This window comes from Hylobates moloch, unplaced genomic scaffold, assembly GCF_009828535.3.
Source record: "Hylobates moloch isolate HMO894 unplaced genomic scaffold, HMol_V3 SCAFFOLD_5, whole genome shotgun sequence".
Taxonomy (NCBI): Eukaryota; Metazoa; Chordata; class Mammalia; order Primates; family Hylobatidae; genus Hylobates; species Hylobates moloch.
The window spans coordinates 83,008,026-83,023,474 of NW_026652280.1; the positions used below are offsets into that span (position 1 = coordinate 83,008,026).

The window sequence follows — 15,449 nt, forward strand, 5'->3', positions numbered from 1 at the left end:
ATGAGAAAGAGCCTAGCCTAGAATAGGGGATGAATGAGAAATTGTTCTGAGAACCAGAGGCAAGGCTGCAACCAGCACATAGACAGGGGTCGTTGGTCTGGAAGGGAGTCTTCTCCAGATGAGAGACAGCCAGCTTGCCCCCTGCTCACCATGTGCCCAGATAGTGGGGGCTTAGCAGGAGGAAGGTGTGAGGAATCCCAGGCCTTTGGAATTCCTTGAGAAAGCAGTGTTGTTTTGAAGGTAAGGCAGGGGATTGGTGACTGGAAACTTGGAGGTGACTGAGAACCTAGGGATGAACTTTCAGAAGCAGGGCTGGAAGGAACTTAAAAGGGACATTTGGATTGTTTCTAGCTTTTGGGCAAAATCTAGGATTAAACATGATTTTTTCATTGATAGAATGCTCTATCAGTGGTAAAGGCTCTTAATCTAGAAAACATAGACCTCTAGGGGGCTTTACAGAGTCCCCGAACTCCCTGAAATTATGCTCAAAATGTTTTGTGTCTAAGTGGAATGTGCATGTTTCCAAGGTTAAGCACTGCTTTTTTAGGAAGTAGGAGGTCCATCCGCCACTGTCAGCTTGCTGGTTTCTGCTTACTCTCCTCCCCACTTCGTTCTTGAGGGGGTGGTTTGCTGGTCTTTGGCAGGGCCGCTACTCTGGGTCAGCACATCTGAGTCACACATATTCCTCCCCAGCCCTATTGGAGGCTTTGTTAAAGTCATCTGCCCCTACCCAGGTCCCATCTGCTACAGGTGAGCTAGGGTTTTATGACAGCCGTGGCTGCAGTGAGTCTCCTTGCCCTCTCACCAGCTGTTACCCAGCAAAGCACCTTGGGGAGGGTGGGGCTGCCCACTTCCGGGGAGGGAGGCAGGGGGAGGGGAGAAGGAAGTTGATCTAAACCCGCCTCTTTCTCTCTCTGTCTCCCTTCCTGCCCTATTCCCCTCCTGCCCCTTCCCTCCCACCTTGCTTCTGGTGTACTGTCCTGGAATTGCACGTACTTCCTGACCACCAGGCTCTGGCCCTTGAGAAGCCAGCGGGGCTTTGTCCCTGTTGCTCTCCTTGCCAAACCCAGTCTCTCTGCTAGTGGTGGTTTCGGTTGCGACACCGTCCAGGTTCCCAGGCAGGAACCGCTCGGCCTGGCTGCTTAGCTACTTTTCACTGAGGAGGTGGTAGAAGGTGTCGCCTGCTCCGGCTGAGTAAGGGTGGCTGGCTGAGCCGGCAGCCCCCGCCCTGGGCCTGGCTCTTCCTGGCCTCTGTACTTTGCCCTCGCTGCCTGACAGGTTCTGCTGTGGGCTCTGCTGAATGGAAGTCGCTGGTAGTCCTTTTCCCTTTCTCCAGTCGGGTATGTTGTCCCCCTTTTTATTCTAGGATTGCCTCCTCCTCTTTCTACCCTCTCACCTCAAACATAGGATCTTTAGAGAGCTGCTAAGGGGCGCCTTGCCTGAGTCCAGCATAGTAATATTCATGGGAAGGGTGTCCAGATGTGGAAGAAGCATTGACTAGGAAAGGAAGAGGGGGCACATACCAGAAGAGTCTCCTCTGAGAACAAGCGTCTTGACAAGTGGGCAAAGAGGGGCTAGTAGGAGGCAGAGGCCCGAGGCCTCAGAGAGGATGCCCTGGTGCTACAGTGAGGGGGAGCCTAGGATCTGGGGCCATCGCCCAGGGCTGGTGCCCAAGGGACACTTTTCTCCCCTGACTCTATAGTGCCTGGCTTACTCTGCTTCTGGCCAGGGAGTATCACCCCTCCTGGTTTGGCCCCTTCTCAGCCCTCGGGAAGCCAAAGGACACTTGAGGCCAGCCCTGAATGCAGAGCCCCAAAGCATGAGCTTCTCCACGGGACAACTGTTGGTAGGAGCCTCCAGCATTAGGGCAGGGGCCCTGCCTACCTGAGTCAGCGCCAGGCCTCTCGGGGTGGAGGCTGTCTTCCGGGCAAGCCTGACAACACGCCTAGGCCGAGTCTGAGATCCCAGGCCGAAGGGGCCTGACAGGCCCAGTGGGCAAAACTATCTTTTTATTTTCTCCTCCATGTCCTGCCTTCTCTCTTCCTCTCAGTAGCAGACCCCAAAGTTGTTGCAGTCCTACTTCCGAATCAGGCCTGCTTAATAACTGCTTGGTTTGCCTTTTGGTTCCAAATAACTGCCTTGCAGGGTGACCCCTTATTCTTTCTAAAGGCTACTTGAGAGCCATAGGGGCTACTCTTGACAGGCCTCCTCCATCCTTTAGGGCCTGCCTGGAGTATGATATAGGCCAAAGCTTTAGGAGTGCCTGGTGTGCCACATCTTACTATAAGCAGGGAGGATGGTGGTGGAGGGGAGAGCGTGGCTTTCACCAGGTCCTATTGAGTTGGCCCAGCAGGGCAGCTAATCCTCAGCCCGCCATCCTGTTGGTGAGACCCAGGGCCAAGCTGAATGGTGCAGCCAGAACCAAAAAAGGGAAACTCTCTCTCCATATTAGCCACTGCATACTCTTACCTCTTTATCCTTCAGGGAAGCAGCTAGGTGAGGAAGTTGCCTCACTTGGGGCCTTGGCCCAAGAAGCATTTCTGTTGGAGACTTTCTCCTTTCTTTTCTCTTTTCTCTGCTTCCTCCCAGCGGCTTGCCTCCTTACCCTGGCTCACATCCCTGCTGTGGGAGACATCTTACAGCATAGAAGAGGGGGTGCAGGGGTAAGTAAGGGAAGGATTGAGCACTTGGAGTCCTGTGGTTCAGTCCTGAAAAGGGGGTTGGTGACTTTGGAGCAGGGGATCAAAGAGCAAGCACCAGTGCTTGTTGCTTCTCTGGCTCCTGAACAAGCAGAACCTCCTCTCTTTCCCTGTGCTGGATACCCAGCGTGGGACCAGCCCTTCACAGCCACCCTGTCTTGAGTTCCTTGACTCTCCTTCTTCCCTCTTTTGAAGGATAGAGGTGCTGGTGTCGGCTAGCAACAGGTTGAGGGAGTGTGGCATTTCACCAGGTCTGGAGGAGAGCGGGCACTCAACCTGGCCCCTTCTGCAGAAAGGCCTATAGCATCTCTTGTCAGCCTCCAACTGAGCTGTAGCTGGCTTAGTGGGCTCAACTTTGATTTGGAAGGTTGTTTTGACAGTGAGACTTCTGGATTGGCAGACAGCAGTATTTGGGGACATAATGGTTGCTCTTACTGAACATTGGATAAGGCATTTTATATGTATTCTTTCATCTACCTGTGTAAAGTAGGGAATGTTTATTGCCACTTTACAGATAAGGAAATTAAAGCTTGTAGGTGGGGGAGCCAGGACTTGAACCTGATTCTGTTGGACTGCAGAGTTCCTCAGGATCCTGCCTGGCACAGATGTCTGGCAATATTGGCCACTGGTCGTTTTTTGGGTAGTTCTCTTCCCCATTTGTAATAGTCTCACCTCCTTCTTGATAATGTTGATGTTACACTTGTTTTGTTTTGGGGTTTTTTGTGTTTGTGTGTGTGTGTGTTTTCCTTTTTGTGAATGCGGGGTCTCACTATATTGCCTTTTTAAATATATTCTTTTTTTTTTTTCCTTTTTGTGAACAGCAGGTCTTGAACTCTTGGGCTCAAGCTATCCTCCTGCCTCTGCCTCCCTAAGTGCTGCCTGTAAAGGCATGAGCCACTGTGCCTGGCTTGATGATGTTGATGATAATAATAAAGTTAATATGTGCTGAGTAGGTGGCAGATTTAGGATTTGAAACCTGGCAGTTTATCTCCGACAGTCTTAACCAGAAAGGAAGAGAATGAATGGCAGAATCTTGCTTGTGGTTGTTAAGCTCCTTGAGGCCCAGTGTGCAGCAGGGCCAGGCAGGGAACGCTGACCTGCTGTGCCACACAGACCAGCCCCTCGGTTCACCAAGAGGGATGGGCAGAGCAGAGCTCAGGATGGGCATGGGATGCCCAGATTTGGTCTCAGCTGGCAAAAGGCCCAAGTCTGCAGGTAGATGCTAAATCCCTGGTCTGGATTTTGAGAACTTAGAGACCGTCACACTTCCTGCTGCCTTGGGTTTATATCCTCGGAGAAACAGGGAGTGACAACAAACTTAGAAGGTGAACTAGAGGTTGCCAAGGAAACTTTCCCACCCATCTTCCTCTAGTAGGAGTTGGGGCAGAAGGAAGGTTTTTTCCTGTTCATTGCCCCTTAGGCAGACTGGGTAGGGTTGGAGGCAGTCTAGCAGCACTGAAAGGGAGGATGGGGCTGAGAAAAAGGTAGACTGAGGGGACCAGGCTTTCAGTACTCTGCTGGACAGAGCTAGGGTACCCTTCAGAAGACTGGCCCAATCAGGTGCCAGCAGGGCCTAGAAATGCCCTTCTCTCCAAGGGCAACCTTAGAGTTCTTTTGGAAGGGAAAAAAGCAGGTATTTAAAAATCCACTTGTCTCGCAGACACTGTTCAAGGACCAACCAGGCTTAGGTAAGCTACAGGGTGCATGGAGAACAGAGCACCAGAGAGCCCTGTGGGCTGGAATGAGCAGACAGTAAGAGCTGGGGGGCTTCATGGAGATGCAAAGGTTGATGAGGAAGAGAGAAGGAAGGAAGTTAAAAGGGCCTCTTCTGGGATGTGAGGAGCCTCCCCCTTCAAACATCTACCAAATGCATGGGATCTTCCTCCTCCAAGGTCCAGCCCCATGTGTTTCTGGGATCTGGTCAAACAGCTCACCAAAAGACAGCCTGCAGCTACTATGCAAAGGCCCTACATGGGCACAATGAAGAAGGGGAAATGTCAGAATCAGGATACTGTACTTAACTTGCTGCTGTCGTTTCTGCCTGAAAAGCATCTGGTTGAGCTAGCAAGCTTCTTGTCTAGGAATGCTGGACAGTTCCTTGGGTAGTAGCAAGTCATTCTTTTTCTCTGTGGTTTTTGAGTGCTTCACTTACAGCCAGCAGAGGCCGTGAAAGGAAGAACTTTCACTCGCACTCCTCTGGTCACCCTGCTGCCCTCCAGACTGTTTCCTTGAAGTTTCCAAGGTAGCTCTGGATGGTTCTGGGATGAGGCTCTTGCCTCATATGCTTTGTTGCAGTATGTTGGAGCGATCGCTCCAGATGTTCTTTGTGAGACATAAACCAGGGCTCTAATCAGGAGTTAGACCAGACTCTGCATATTTTTTTTATCACCCAGGCTGGAGTACAATGGCATAATCATGGCTCACTGCAGCCTCGAACTCCTCCTGGGTTCAAGCGATCCTCCCACCTCATCCTCCAGAGCAGCTGGGACTATAGGTGCGTGCCACCACACCCAGTTGATTTCTTAATATTTATTTATTTATTTATTTATTTATTTTATTTATTTATTTTTTTTTTGAGACGGAGTTTCACTCTTGTTGCCCAGGCTGGAGTGCAGTGGTGCGATCTCAGCTCACTGTAACCTCCTCCTCCTGGGTTCAAGCCTGCCTCAGCCTCCCTGGTAGCTGGGATTACAGGCACCTGTAATCCATCACGCCCAGCTAATTTTTTGTATTTTTAGTAGAGACAAGCTTTTACTATGTTGGCCAGGCTGGTCTCGAACTCCTGACCTCAAGTAATCCACCCGCCTCAACCTCCCAAGATTTCTTAATTTCTTAATTTTTTGTAGAGACAGTCTCCCTATGTTGCCCAGGCTGCTCTCGAGCTCCTGGCCTCAAGTGATGCTCCTGCCTCAGCCTCCTAAAGTGCTGGGATTATAGGCATGAGCCACCTTGCCTGGCCCAGACTCTGAACAGTTTTAGTGAGAGATAATTCACATACCATAAGTTTATCCATTTGAAATTTAAATTCACAGTTGTGTATCCATCACCACAATCAATTTTAGAACATTTTCATTATCCCAAAAAGAAACCCCATACTCCTTAGTTTTCACCCTTAAATTTCCCCCATCCTTCTCAGCAACCACTAGCCTACTTTCTGTCTCTACAGATTTGCCTGTTCTGGGCATTTCATAAAATGGAATCTTACAATATGTGGTTCTTTATGACCAGCTTTGTTTACTCAACATTGTTTTCAAGTTTCTTCTGTGTTGTAGCATATATTCTTTTTTACTGCCAACCAATATTCCCTGGTAAGGATATGCTGCGTTTGTTTAAATTGTTTCCACTTTTTGACTATTATGGATTATAGTGCTGTGAACCTTGGTTACAGGTTTTTTGTGGATTTCTGTTTTCATTTCTCTTTTGTATATACTGAGGAGCGGAATTGCTGGCTCACATAGTCTGTGTTTAGCACTTTGAAGAATGTACACGTCTTCACATAGATGTATGTTTTTTGTCTAGACCATACCCTTTTTGTACAGGTTGAACATCCGTAATCCAAAAGCCAAAATGCTCCAAAATCTAAACTTTTTGAATGCCAGCATGATGCCACAAGTGGAAAATTCTACACATAATCCCATATGACAGGTTATAATCAAAATTCAATCACTTTATTTCATGCACAAAATTATTTTAAAATGTCATGAAATTTTAGGCCATGTATATAATGTACACATGAAAAATAAATGTTTAGACTTGGGTCCCATCCCTGAGATATCTGATTATGTATATGCAAATATTCCAAAATCCAAAACAATTTAAAATCTGCCACGTTTCTGGTCCTAAGCATTTTGGATAAAGGATATTCAACCTGTATTATGTTTATATGCCTGTTCAGTGCTGGTCGTTGTAGCTTCTGCTTCCTCATCCCCTCATTTGAGCCAGGAGGGCAGAGCAGGGCAGACTGCTGCCTTGCTCAGACCTAATCATTCAGTTCTTTCATTGTACAAGTATTCATTGAGCAGCAAACATAAGCTAGTCCCTGTAAGTGCTGGGATGTATCAGTGAATAAAGAATATATGCCTGCTTTCATGTGCTTCCATTTTTACTGGGGGAGACGGCAAATAAATGTAAAGTGATAAATAATAAAGGTTCAGTGGGGCATTGGTAGTTCAGCGGCAGAAATTTCATCTCCCACGCGGGAGACTCGGGTTCGACTTCCGGCCATGTAGTCTTTCGATGCAGGAAGGGCTACTGCGTTTCTACCCAACAAAGTTATTATGGCCAGGCGCAGTGGCTCACGCCTATAATTCCAGCACTTTGGGAGGCCAGGGCGGGAGGATCACCTGAGATCCAGAGTCTGAGACCAGCCTGACCAACATGAAGAAACCCCATCTCTACTAAAAATACAAAATTAGCCAGGCGTGGTGGCGCATGACTGTAATCCCAGCTACTCGGGAGGCTGAGGTGGGAGAATTGCTTGAACCCGGGAGGCGGAGGTTGTGGTGAGCTAAGATCGCACCATTGCACTCCAGCCTGGGCAACAAGAGTAAAGTTCTGTCTCAAAAAAATAAATAAATAAAAAATAAAGGTTCATGTAAGTTTTGGGTGGCGATGAGGGCGTTGAAGCAGTTATGACCACGTTGCTACTGTGACTTTGAGATGCAGTCTTCTCGCAGTGTGCACAGGCAGCATGGAGGGAGGCGGGGTACCGGCTCTCCCTCCTGAACCAGACGAGCTGTTGTGTTGCCAGTGGAGGTTCGGGGAGCCAGTGATGGGACAGCTCTGCTCCTGAGCTTTGCTACCCACAGGACCTGGGCACTGGACCTTATGATGTGCTCCTTTGGAGTGAAGACTGGCTGTCATCTCAGCCCCCTCTCCTTTCTTCTGCTGCCCTATGATTCGTCACATGCCTACCAGCCCCCTGGAGTCTGCCCCTGCACCCTCATCCCTTACATATTTTGCAGAGAGCGTTTAGAGGACTGGAAGTGTAGCATGTAATGGTATCTCTGTTTCCATCCTGCAGCCCACCTTGGGACACCTTGACTCCAAGCCCAGCAGTAAGTCCAACATGATTCGGGGCCGCAACTCAGCCACCTCTGCTGATGAGCAGCCCCACATTGGAAACTACCGGCTCCTCAAGACCATTGGCAAGGGTAACTTTGCCAAGGTGAAGTTGGCCCGACACATCCTGACTGGGAAAGAGGTGAGGACTGGGACTGGGGACATGGCAGCACCTCCCAGCCCTGTTGACACTCCAGCAGGTGGTGATGGGACTACTACTGCAGCCAACCTCTTGTTTATCCAGCAGAAATGAGATCTGAGATATAGGGGTGCAAAAAGCTGTGGGATGAAAAGGAGTAGGAAATATAAAGGAGGAAGTAGATTGGAATCCTGGGTTTCGCCTGGTCAGAGAAGTGATTTGGGGCCTTTTTGTCTCATCCTCAGGTAGCTGTGAAGATCATTGACAAGACTCAACTGAACTCCTCCAGCCTCCAGAAAGTAAGCACATGGCACCTCCTGTCCCTTTTTTTTTTTTTTTTTTTTTTTTTTTTGAGTCAGAGTCTCGCTCTTGTCGCCCAGGCTGGAGTGCAGTGGTGTAATCTCGGCTCACTGCAACCTCCGCCTTTTGGTTTCAAGTGATTCTCCCACCTCAGCCTCCCGAGTAGCTGGGGTTATAGGCGCCCGCCACCACACCTGGCTAAGTTTTGTATTTTTAGTAGAGATGGGGTTTCACCATGTTAGCCAGGCTGGTCTTGAACTCCTGACCTCAAGTGATCTGCTCGCCTCAGCCTCCCAAAGTGCTAGGATTATAGGCGTGAACTACTGCCCCCAGCCCTCCTGTCCCTTTCTAAATCTGTCTTCTGGGGTCAATGATCTACTGACACCATTTAGACCTTCTCTTGAATTCCTAATTTAAATTTTCTGGCCGTTTCACTCACCACCCCCCAACCATTCCCTCCCATGGCTCTGCTACCTTCGGGGCTTTAGTTGGATCCTCTGTGGTGACTCCTCCTGAGTGGGCTTCCTGGCCATAGGCACTGGCTCTTGTGAAGTCTTTCTGCTCATTCCCAGCCACTTGGCCTACCTGTCTGACCTACTTCCTGCATCTTGTTATCTTCTGGCTTGTGGCCAGCCCTATGCAAAAACACATGTTTGTAGCCACTACTAGAAACACATGTAGCTACTTCAAGATCTGGAATGATCCAGGGGAATGGCTTTAGAAATACAAGAATAAGAGGAAGCAGGGAACCTGCCGCTGGGTTCTGTGCCAGCTACCTTTTAGAGAATGAGCTCCAGCTCAAATTTTCTGAACAAAACCTAGTTCTGTTCATCTTGTGGCAAATCAGATACTTTCTCCGTAAGCATATCGTGGCAGTTGAGTTAGGAGAAGGCATGATTCGTGCTAACAGAGTCAGATACAGTGATACTGGGAACCTTAGGAGTAGGGGCTGAGGATTGTTGTTGAGGGCAATGCTCATGGAATTAGAGTGGATGAGTTGTTCCCCCGACATGCAAATAGCCAGAACCAAGGTGTTTCCTACTTATTGTTACCCCTGGGATCCCTTCAAGGGTTCTTCAGTTCAGTGGAAGCATTGTTGTCATCACCAGGGTGTCCCTGCTTGGCGCTTTCCAGGAGGAAGGGAAAAAGGGCTGCTCATGACATCCTGGCTCCAACCCCACAGAAGAAGAAGTCAGCGTGGGGTGGGCCATTTGGCCTTGGGAGCAGTCTAGCCTGCCATCGTAATAATCGCCAGTCCACCAAGCCATCTTATTCCCGACCTTGTTTTTCTCCCTAATTCTTCTTGGTTTTTCTCCCTAATTCTTCCTGACTCTCTGTAAGGCACCAACACCAGACAAATAGAGCCATTTTCAAAACCTTTTGAGACTCTTTGTTACTAAAGCCAGTCTGATTCTGGCCAAAAATGTGATCTCAGCAATGATCCCTGAAAAATGAACATTGAAGAAGCTAGCCCCCTCAGGGGTCTAGATGAGCCCAGAAAACCCCAAGTTCTCCCAGAAGAATGTCACTTCCATGCCAGGTGAGGAGCCTCAGGGGAAGAAGCCCTGGCAGCTGCCTCTGGCCCCATTTCAGTGCTGCTTCCCATTACTGCCCCAGAGGGTGGTATCCAGGCTTTTTGCCTCTTCATCCAAAATATCTGTTGGGCCAGGGAAAAAAGTAAGAAAAACCTAGGCCCTAATAAAGGGTAAGGTCAGCATTGAGTTCCTGAGGATTGGAAAGCCTTTTTCTTTTTTTTTTTTTGAGACAGAGTCTCGCTCTATCACCCAGGCTGGAGTGCAGTGGCGCAATCTCGGCTCACTGCAAGCTCCGCCTCCCGGGTTCACGCCATTCTCCTGCCTCAGCCTCTCCGAGTAGCTGGGACTACAGGCGCCCGCCACCACGCCCGGCTAATTTTTTGTATTTTTAGTAGAGACGGGGTTTCACCGTGGTCTCGATCTCCCGACCTCGTGATCCGCCCGCCTCGGCCTCCCAAAGTGCTGGGATTACAAGCGTGAGCCACCGCGCCCGGCCTGGAAAGCCTTTTTCTTCTTTTCCTTTCTAGCTCAGGAAGGCTCTGGGGCATCATTAAAGGGGAAACAAATGTATTCACTTAATTCCATAAACCATATCTTGAATTAGGGCTTCCCCTACCCCCAACAAAAACAACAACAAAAACTAGTTCTGTTCTTTGTGCAAGTGATGAGGCCTGAAATTACAAAAAGCCCCACCTCCAGTTCTCTGGCCCCCGCAGAGGGGAAGGAGTTCATTTCTGTCATCTTTCTTTATGGAAATACATGGTTTGGAACCCCTGGTTTTGTTTCACAAAGAGAGCGTGAGTGTGTGGAGGTGGATTTGATTAAAATTGGCATCAGCTATATATAGGAGTGGCTTCTTCTGTCACCACCCTGGAGGCCCAGGAAGGAAAGACCTATCCCCTAGAACAGAGCCCTCTGACTACTGTAAATCAGAAAATGATGAGGTCCCCCTCTGGTGCTCTACCACCCCTTTACACAGACCAAGCTGGGGTGTGTACTGTCACTGAACCAAGGCAGCAGCTCGGGTTCTGAATATTCACGCACATGGGCTCACACTCCCTCCAGTAGAGGCACCCAGCCAAAACCCGCCTGCTGTTTTGGGGCTGGATTTGGTAGACGCAGCAGAGGGCATGGCTGGCTCATCCTGATGCCATCCCGGGTAGCACGTCCCCACAGCCAGCCCTCCTCCAGCTTCCCCAACTTCCCAGCCATGGGGAAGGCCGTGCATGAGCTAGACAACCACCCTATTTTCTTTTCTCTGCCCGGTTTTGGTTTTTTGGGAAAAAATAATCCTGGCAGGGACTGTGTTTGGAGAGACCTGAGGGGAGCAAGTTGGGCAAGCATGACCCCTGGTATTTTATCTTCCAGCTATTCCGCGAAGTAAGAATAATGAAGGTTTTGAATCATCCCAACATAGGTGAGCACAAGTTGTCATTTCTTTCTTCTTCCCCAACAGCAAGGCACTGCTTTCCAGCATGTCATCTTCTCCCGGAGGCGCACTGCCTTCTGGAGGCTGCAGTCTTCAAGGATGCCCCTGGGGAAGCTCAGCTCAAAATCCATCTCCCCTTCTGGCACACTGGGCTGTCCTTAGCAGTTTGGCTGGCATGAGAGGAACTTGTTCTTGGGAGTGGGGGATCATTAAAGGAGGGGAGACTTTCGTTCCTAGGATGCTCCTGGACATGTTGAAGAGCAGTATGTGGCCCCTCTTGCTTCTTGACTTAAGGCTTGGCCTTTTCTCTTGTAGTTAAATTATTTGAAGTGATTGAGACTGAGAAAACACTCTACCTTGTCATGGAGTACGCTAGTGGCGGTAGGTGTGGAACTGCCTCTTCTTGTTGTGCCCCCACTTTTTCCACCTCCAGCCAGCTCTGACTGAGATCCCTGCCTGGTCTCTTACAGGAGAGGTATTTGATTACCTAGTGGCTCATGGCAGGATGAAAGAAAAAGAGGCTCGAGCCAAATTCCGCCAGGTAGGTGTGACTCCCTCCGTAGGAGCTAGGCCTGACCTCTGCCTTTTGGGGTTTGACATGTAAGGATAAGCTGCCTGTCTGTAAGTGGCCCTTGGAGAGTACTTTGGGCTCTGCTTATCCGTGTGGCAGGTTAGCACTGGGTCACAGGGTCACTGCTCTGTCAGCCCCCGTGGCCCACCCTCAGGCACCCCTGGGTTAACCCTTCTTCCTTCCTTTCAGATAGTGTCTGCTGTGCAGTACTGTCACCAGAAGTTTATTGTCCATAGAGACTTAAAGGTAAGGCATGCACTTCTCCTTGTGCCTTTGAGTGGGGGCCAGGTTGTTGCCTCTTGGTTCTCCATGATAAAACCATCAATAACCATCAGGCCCTGAGTGTTCCAGGAAACTCCAGCCTTTCTTTTTTTCTTTCTTTCTTTCTTTTTTTTTTTTTTTTTTTTTTTTTTTTGTGATGACCAGAAAGCCCCTAGGGCTGCCTCTGATAGAGGCCTTGTGGCTGGACCTTGCGTTCCATTCCAGCCCTTGAGCAGGGGGCCTCTGCCATTTCACCTCTTGGCACATCACTTTTCAGTGCTGCCAAGCGAGGCAGGCACACTCCAGGCCTTCTCGGTCTTTCAGGCAACCTGGTAGCTGACCCAGGGAAGAGTGCTGAAAGTTCCACAGCTGTATTCCAGCTGCTTTGCAGGCAGGCACACACATACCATCTCCATTACCAAGATACTCAAGTTTGAGGACACCTGTGGGTCTCTTGGCTGCTGAGTCCTCATAGACATGATTTGATTAACCTGGGCCTGATGCTGAAGCTTTGCACAGCTCATAGGGTCTCTGGGCCTTCAGATCCCATCTCTCCCATGGCTGCTCGTGTGAGGAGTGGCCTGCACTGCCTTCCTCCTGCCCAGCCTATTCATGCTGATTGAAGCCCTGCCCTGAAATTGGTGGAGAAAGTTCTGAGACTGAAGATGACTTTCCATTTGTTCTCCCATTCCCCTCAGCTCCTTCCTGCCCAGGGCCTTAGTCTGGTTCACTTGGTTCCCTGATGTTTTCCATCTTACCTCCCAGGCAGAAAACCTGCTCTTGGATGCTGATATGAACATCAAGATTGCAGACTTTGGCTTCAGCAATGAATTCACCTTCGGGAACAAGCTGGACACCTTCTGTGGCAGTCCCCCTTATGCTGCCCCAGAACTCTTCCAGGGCAAAAAATATGATGGACCCGAGGTGGATGTGTGGAGCCTAGGAGTTATCCTCTATACACTGGTCAGCGGATCCCTGCCTTTTGATGGACAGAACCTCAAGGTGGAGTGAAGTGCAAGCTTTTTATTGCTTCTCATTTCCTCTCGGCCTCTGGTCTTAGCCCTGACCTCCCGCCTTTGCCACCTGTCTACATTTGTCCCGAGCCAAAGCTTCAGAGAAGGGCTTGCTGAGGTAGCAGCAGTCAAAGGCCTTCTGCACCTGGGAATGAATAACCTCAGTTCCTTTCTCGAAAGATGGGATAAACTGTGTGTGTGTTCATCCCCCAAGGCACTCCGGATTGCAGGCCTCGGACTGGTCAAGTTAGAGGGTACGAGGGTATTTGACTTCACTTGCCTCTCTGGTGAGGTGTCTTTTCCCCAGGCTGTCTGCCTTCTTCCATATTTCGTTTATGTCTGCTTGGCCAGGCTTAAGCTCTCAGGATCTTGGATATTAGGTTTCTTCCTTTGGCCTTGGGGTGATTTCAATTTTCTAACCCTGGATCCTCCTACAGGAGCTGCGGGAACGGGTACTGAGGGGAAAATACCGTATTCCGTTCTACATGTCCACGGACTGTGAAAACCTGCTTAAGAAATTTCTCATTCTTAATCCCAGCAAGAGAGGCACTTTAGAGGTGAGCAGTGGAGCCCAACTGGCGGAAGGGCCTGGGGTCCCCACAGAAACTTTCCAGCTGAGTTTCTTCCCCCTGCCTTTGTCTTTCTCTGTGCTCCCCAGCAAATCATGAAAGATCGATGGATGAATGTGGGTCACGAAGATGATGAACTAAAGCCTTACGTGGAGCCACTCCCTGACTACAAGGACCCCCGGCGGACAGGTGAGGCTGTGCCGGGCTGTGAGGTTAAGCTTGCCTAGGAGTTGAGGCCAGTCTTAACTGTATGTCCCCCTGTGCAGAGCTGATGGTGTCCATGGGTTATACACGGGAAGAGATCCAGGACTCGCTGGTGGGCCAGAGATACAACGAGGTGATGGCCACCTATCTGCTCCTGGGCTACAAGAGCTCCGAGGTGTGTGCTCCCTGCTCCATTCTCTGACCTGGCCAGCCTCACTGTCAGTAGCACCCATGCTTCTAACACCTGTTGAGGGCAGAAGCTCATCTCTGAGTAGGTGTGCTCTCTGCTCACCAATTTTAAGCCTCAGCTTTGGTGTCTAAGGTCCTCTGGCCCATTCACTGATCTCCATGAGTGAATTAATAGAAAGCTGGTTAGGGTCGGTGTGGGACTGGGTCAGAGTTTCAATACGGGTGAGTTGATCTAGGGTAGTCTGCATTGATTAGATACGTCTAGGTCATCGGCTAGCACTTCAACGTTGATCTAGATATCTTTGTGTCTCTTTCTGTATCTGGAAGTGTACATTTCTGGGTGGGTGTGTGTGTGTGTCTGATGGGAAGCTTGAGTCTGTTGCCTTTTTTTTGTTTTTTGTTTTTTTTTTTTTTGAGACGGAGTTTCGCTCTTGTTGCCCAGGCTGGAGTGCAATGGCAGGATCTTGGCTCACTGCAACCTCCGCCTCCCAGGTTCAAGCGATTCTCCTGCCTCAGCCTCCCAAGTAGCTGGGATTACAGGCATGCGCCACCATACCCGGCTATTGAGTCTGTTGCTTCTGTCTAGTGCTTTACGTTTGGATGTGTGTATCTGTGTGTGTGTGTGTGTCCGTCTTCCCGTCTGTGGATCTGGAGACTTTGTGATTGTTCTTCTGCCATTTGGGTTTTGTTCATCATCTGAGTGTCCCCACATGAACTCCCAGCCTCCCTGCCCTGCTCTCCCTCTGGTGGTGGGATCCTTAAGAGGCACCTGGTGACACTTGGTATAGGCCCATATTGCTCTGTGTTGAGGGGAGTGGTCTTGAGTCTGGACATGTGTTCTTGCGGATGTTTGTGTCTCTGGGTGTGTGGGCTTATGTATTCCTCTCTGAGGCTGTGTTTGTCAGTGTCTGTGTCAGAGCATGTATGTCTCCAGGGTCTCCTCCTGGGGGATGTATTGGTCTTACAAGTGGATGTCTGGTATGATCCTGGGGTGTTTGAGTGTTGGGAGAGGGCGGTATGTGTAAATGTGTCCATCTGTAGGGATCTGCACGTGACTTCTGCCCTCCCTTGAAGCTGTTTTCTGTTTCTTTCAGCTGGAAGGCGACACCATCACCCTGAAACCCCGGCCTTCAGCTGATCTGACCAATAGCAGCGCCCCATCCCCATCCCACAAGGTACAGCGCAGCGTGTCGGCCAATCCCAAGCAGCGGCGCTTCAGCGACCAGGGTAAATGCTTTTGGGAGTTGTAGGTGGGGACTCACCCCTCTCCAGAGAGGTCACAGGTTCTGTGGGGACTTGGGTAACACAGCTAAGTTTCAGTCCTGGTTCAGCCACTTAACAGTAGTGTGGCTATGGGCAAGCCACTTCCCTTCTCTCGCCTCTGTGGAATGGGGGCTTGCTGGGTTGTTGGCCAGCCCTGTAGGAGATGAGCGTGCATGGGGCTGGCGCTCAGTGGACCCCTTGGCCTTACCCATTCCC

The 15,449-nt window shown here is 49.9% G+C and overlaps 1 protein-coding gene across 12 annotated transcripts in view; it reads left to right on the top strand.

Annotated features, from left to right (window-relative positions):
* MARK2 (microtubule affinity regulating kinase 2) overlaps positions 1–15,449 on the top strand; it is a 71,698-nt gene that overhangs the window by 47,811 nt on the left and 8,438 nt on the right. For all 12 annotated transcript variants that reach the window (XM_032153183.2, XM_032153174.2, XM_032153184.2 and 9 more), the window contains 11 exons: positions 7,723–7,902; positions 8,145–8,198; positions 11,103–11,151; positions 11,479–11,544; positions 11,634–11,704; positions 11,924–11,980; positions 12,761–12,997; positions 13,446–13,565; positions 13,667–13,766; positions 13,844–13,956; positions 15,065–15,197. In XM_032153183.2, the coding sequence (XP_032009074.1) occupies positions 7,723–7,902; positions 8,145–8,198; positions 11,103–11,151; positions 11,479–11,544; positions 11,634–11,704; positions 11,924–11,980; positions 12,761–12,997; positions 13,446–13,565; positions 13,667–13,766; positions 13,844–13,956; positions 15,065–15,197 (1,180 nt within the window). Of the gene's footprint in view, positions 1–7,722; positions 7,903–8,144; positions 8,199–11,102; positions 11,152–11,478; positions 11,545–11,633; positions 11,705–11,923; positions 11,981–12,760; positions 12,998–13,445; positions 13,566–13,666; positions 13,767–13,843; positions 13,957–15,064; positions 15,198–15,449 lie in introns of those variants that run through there.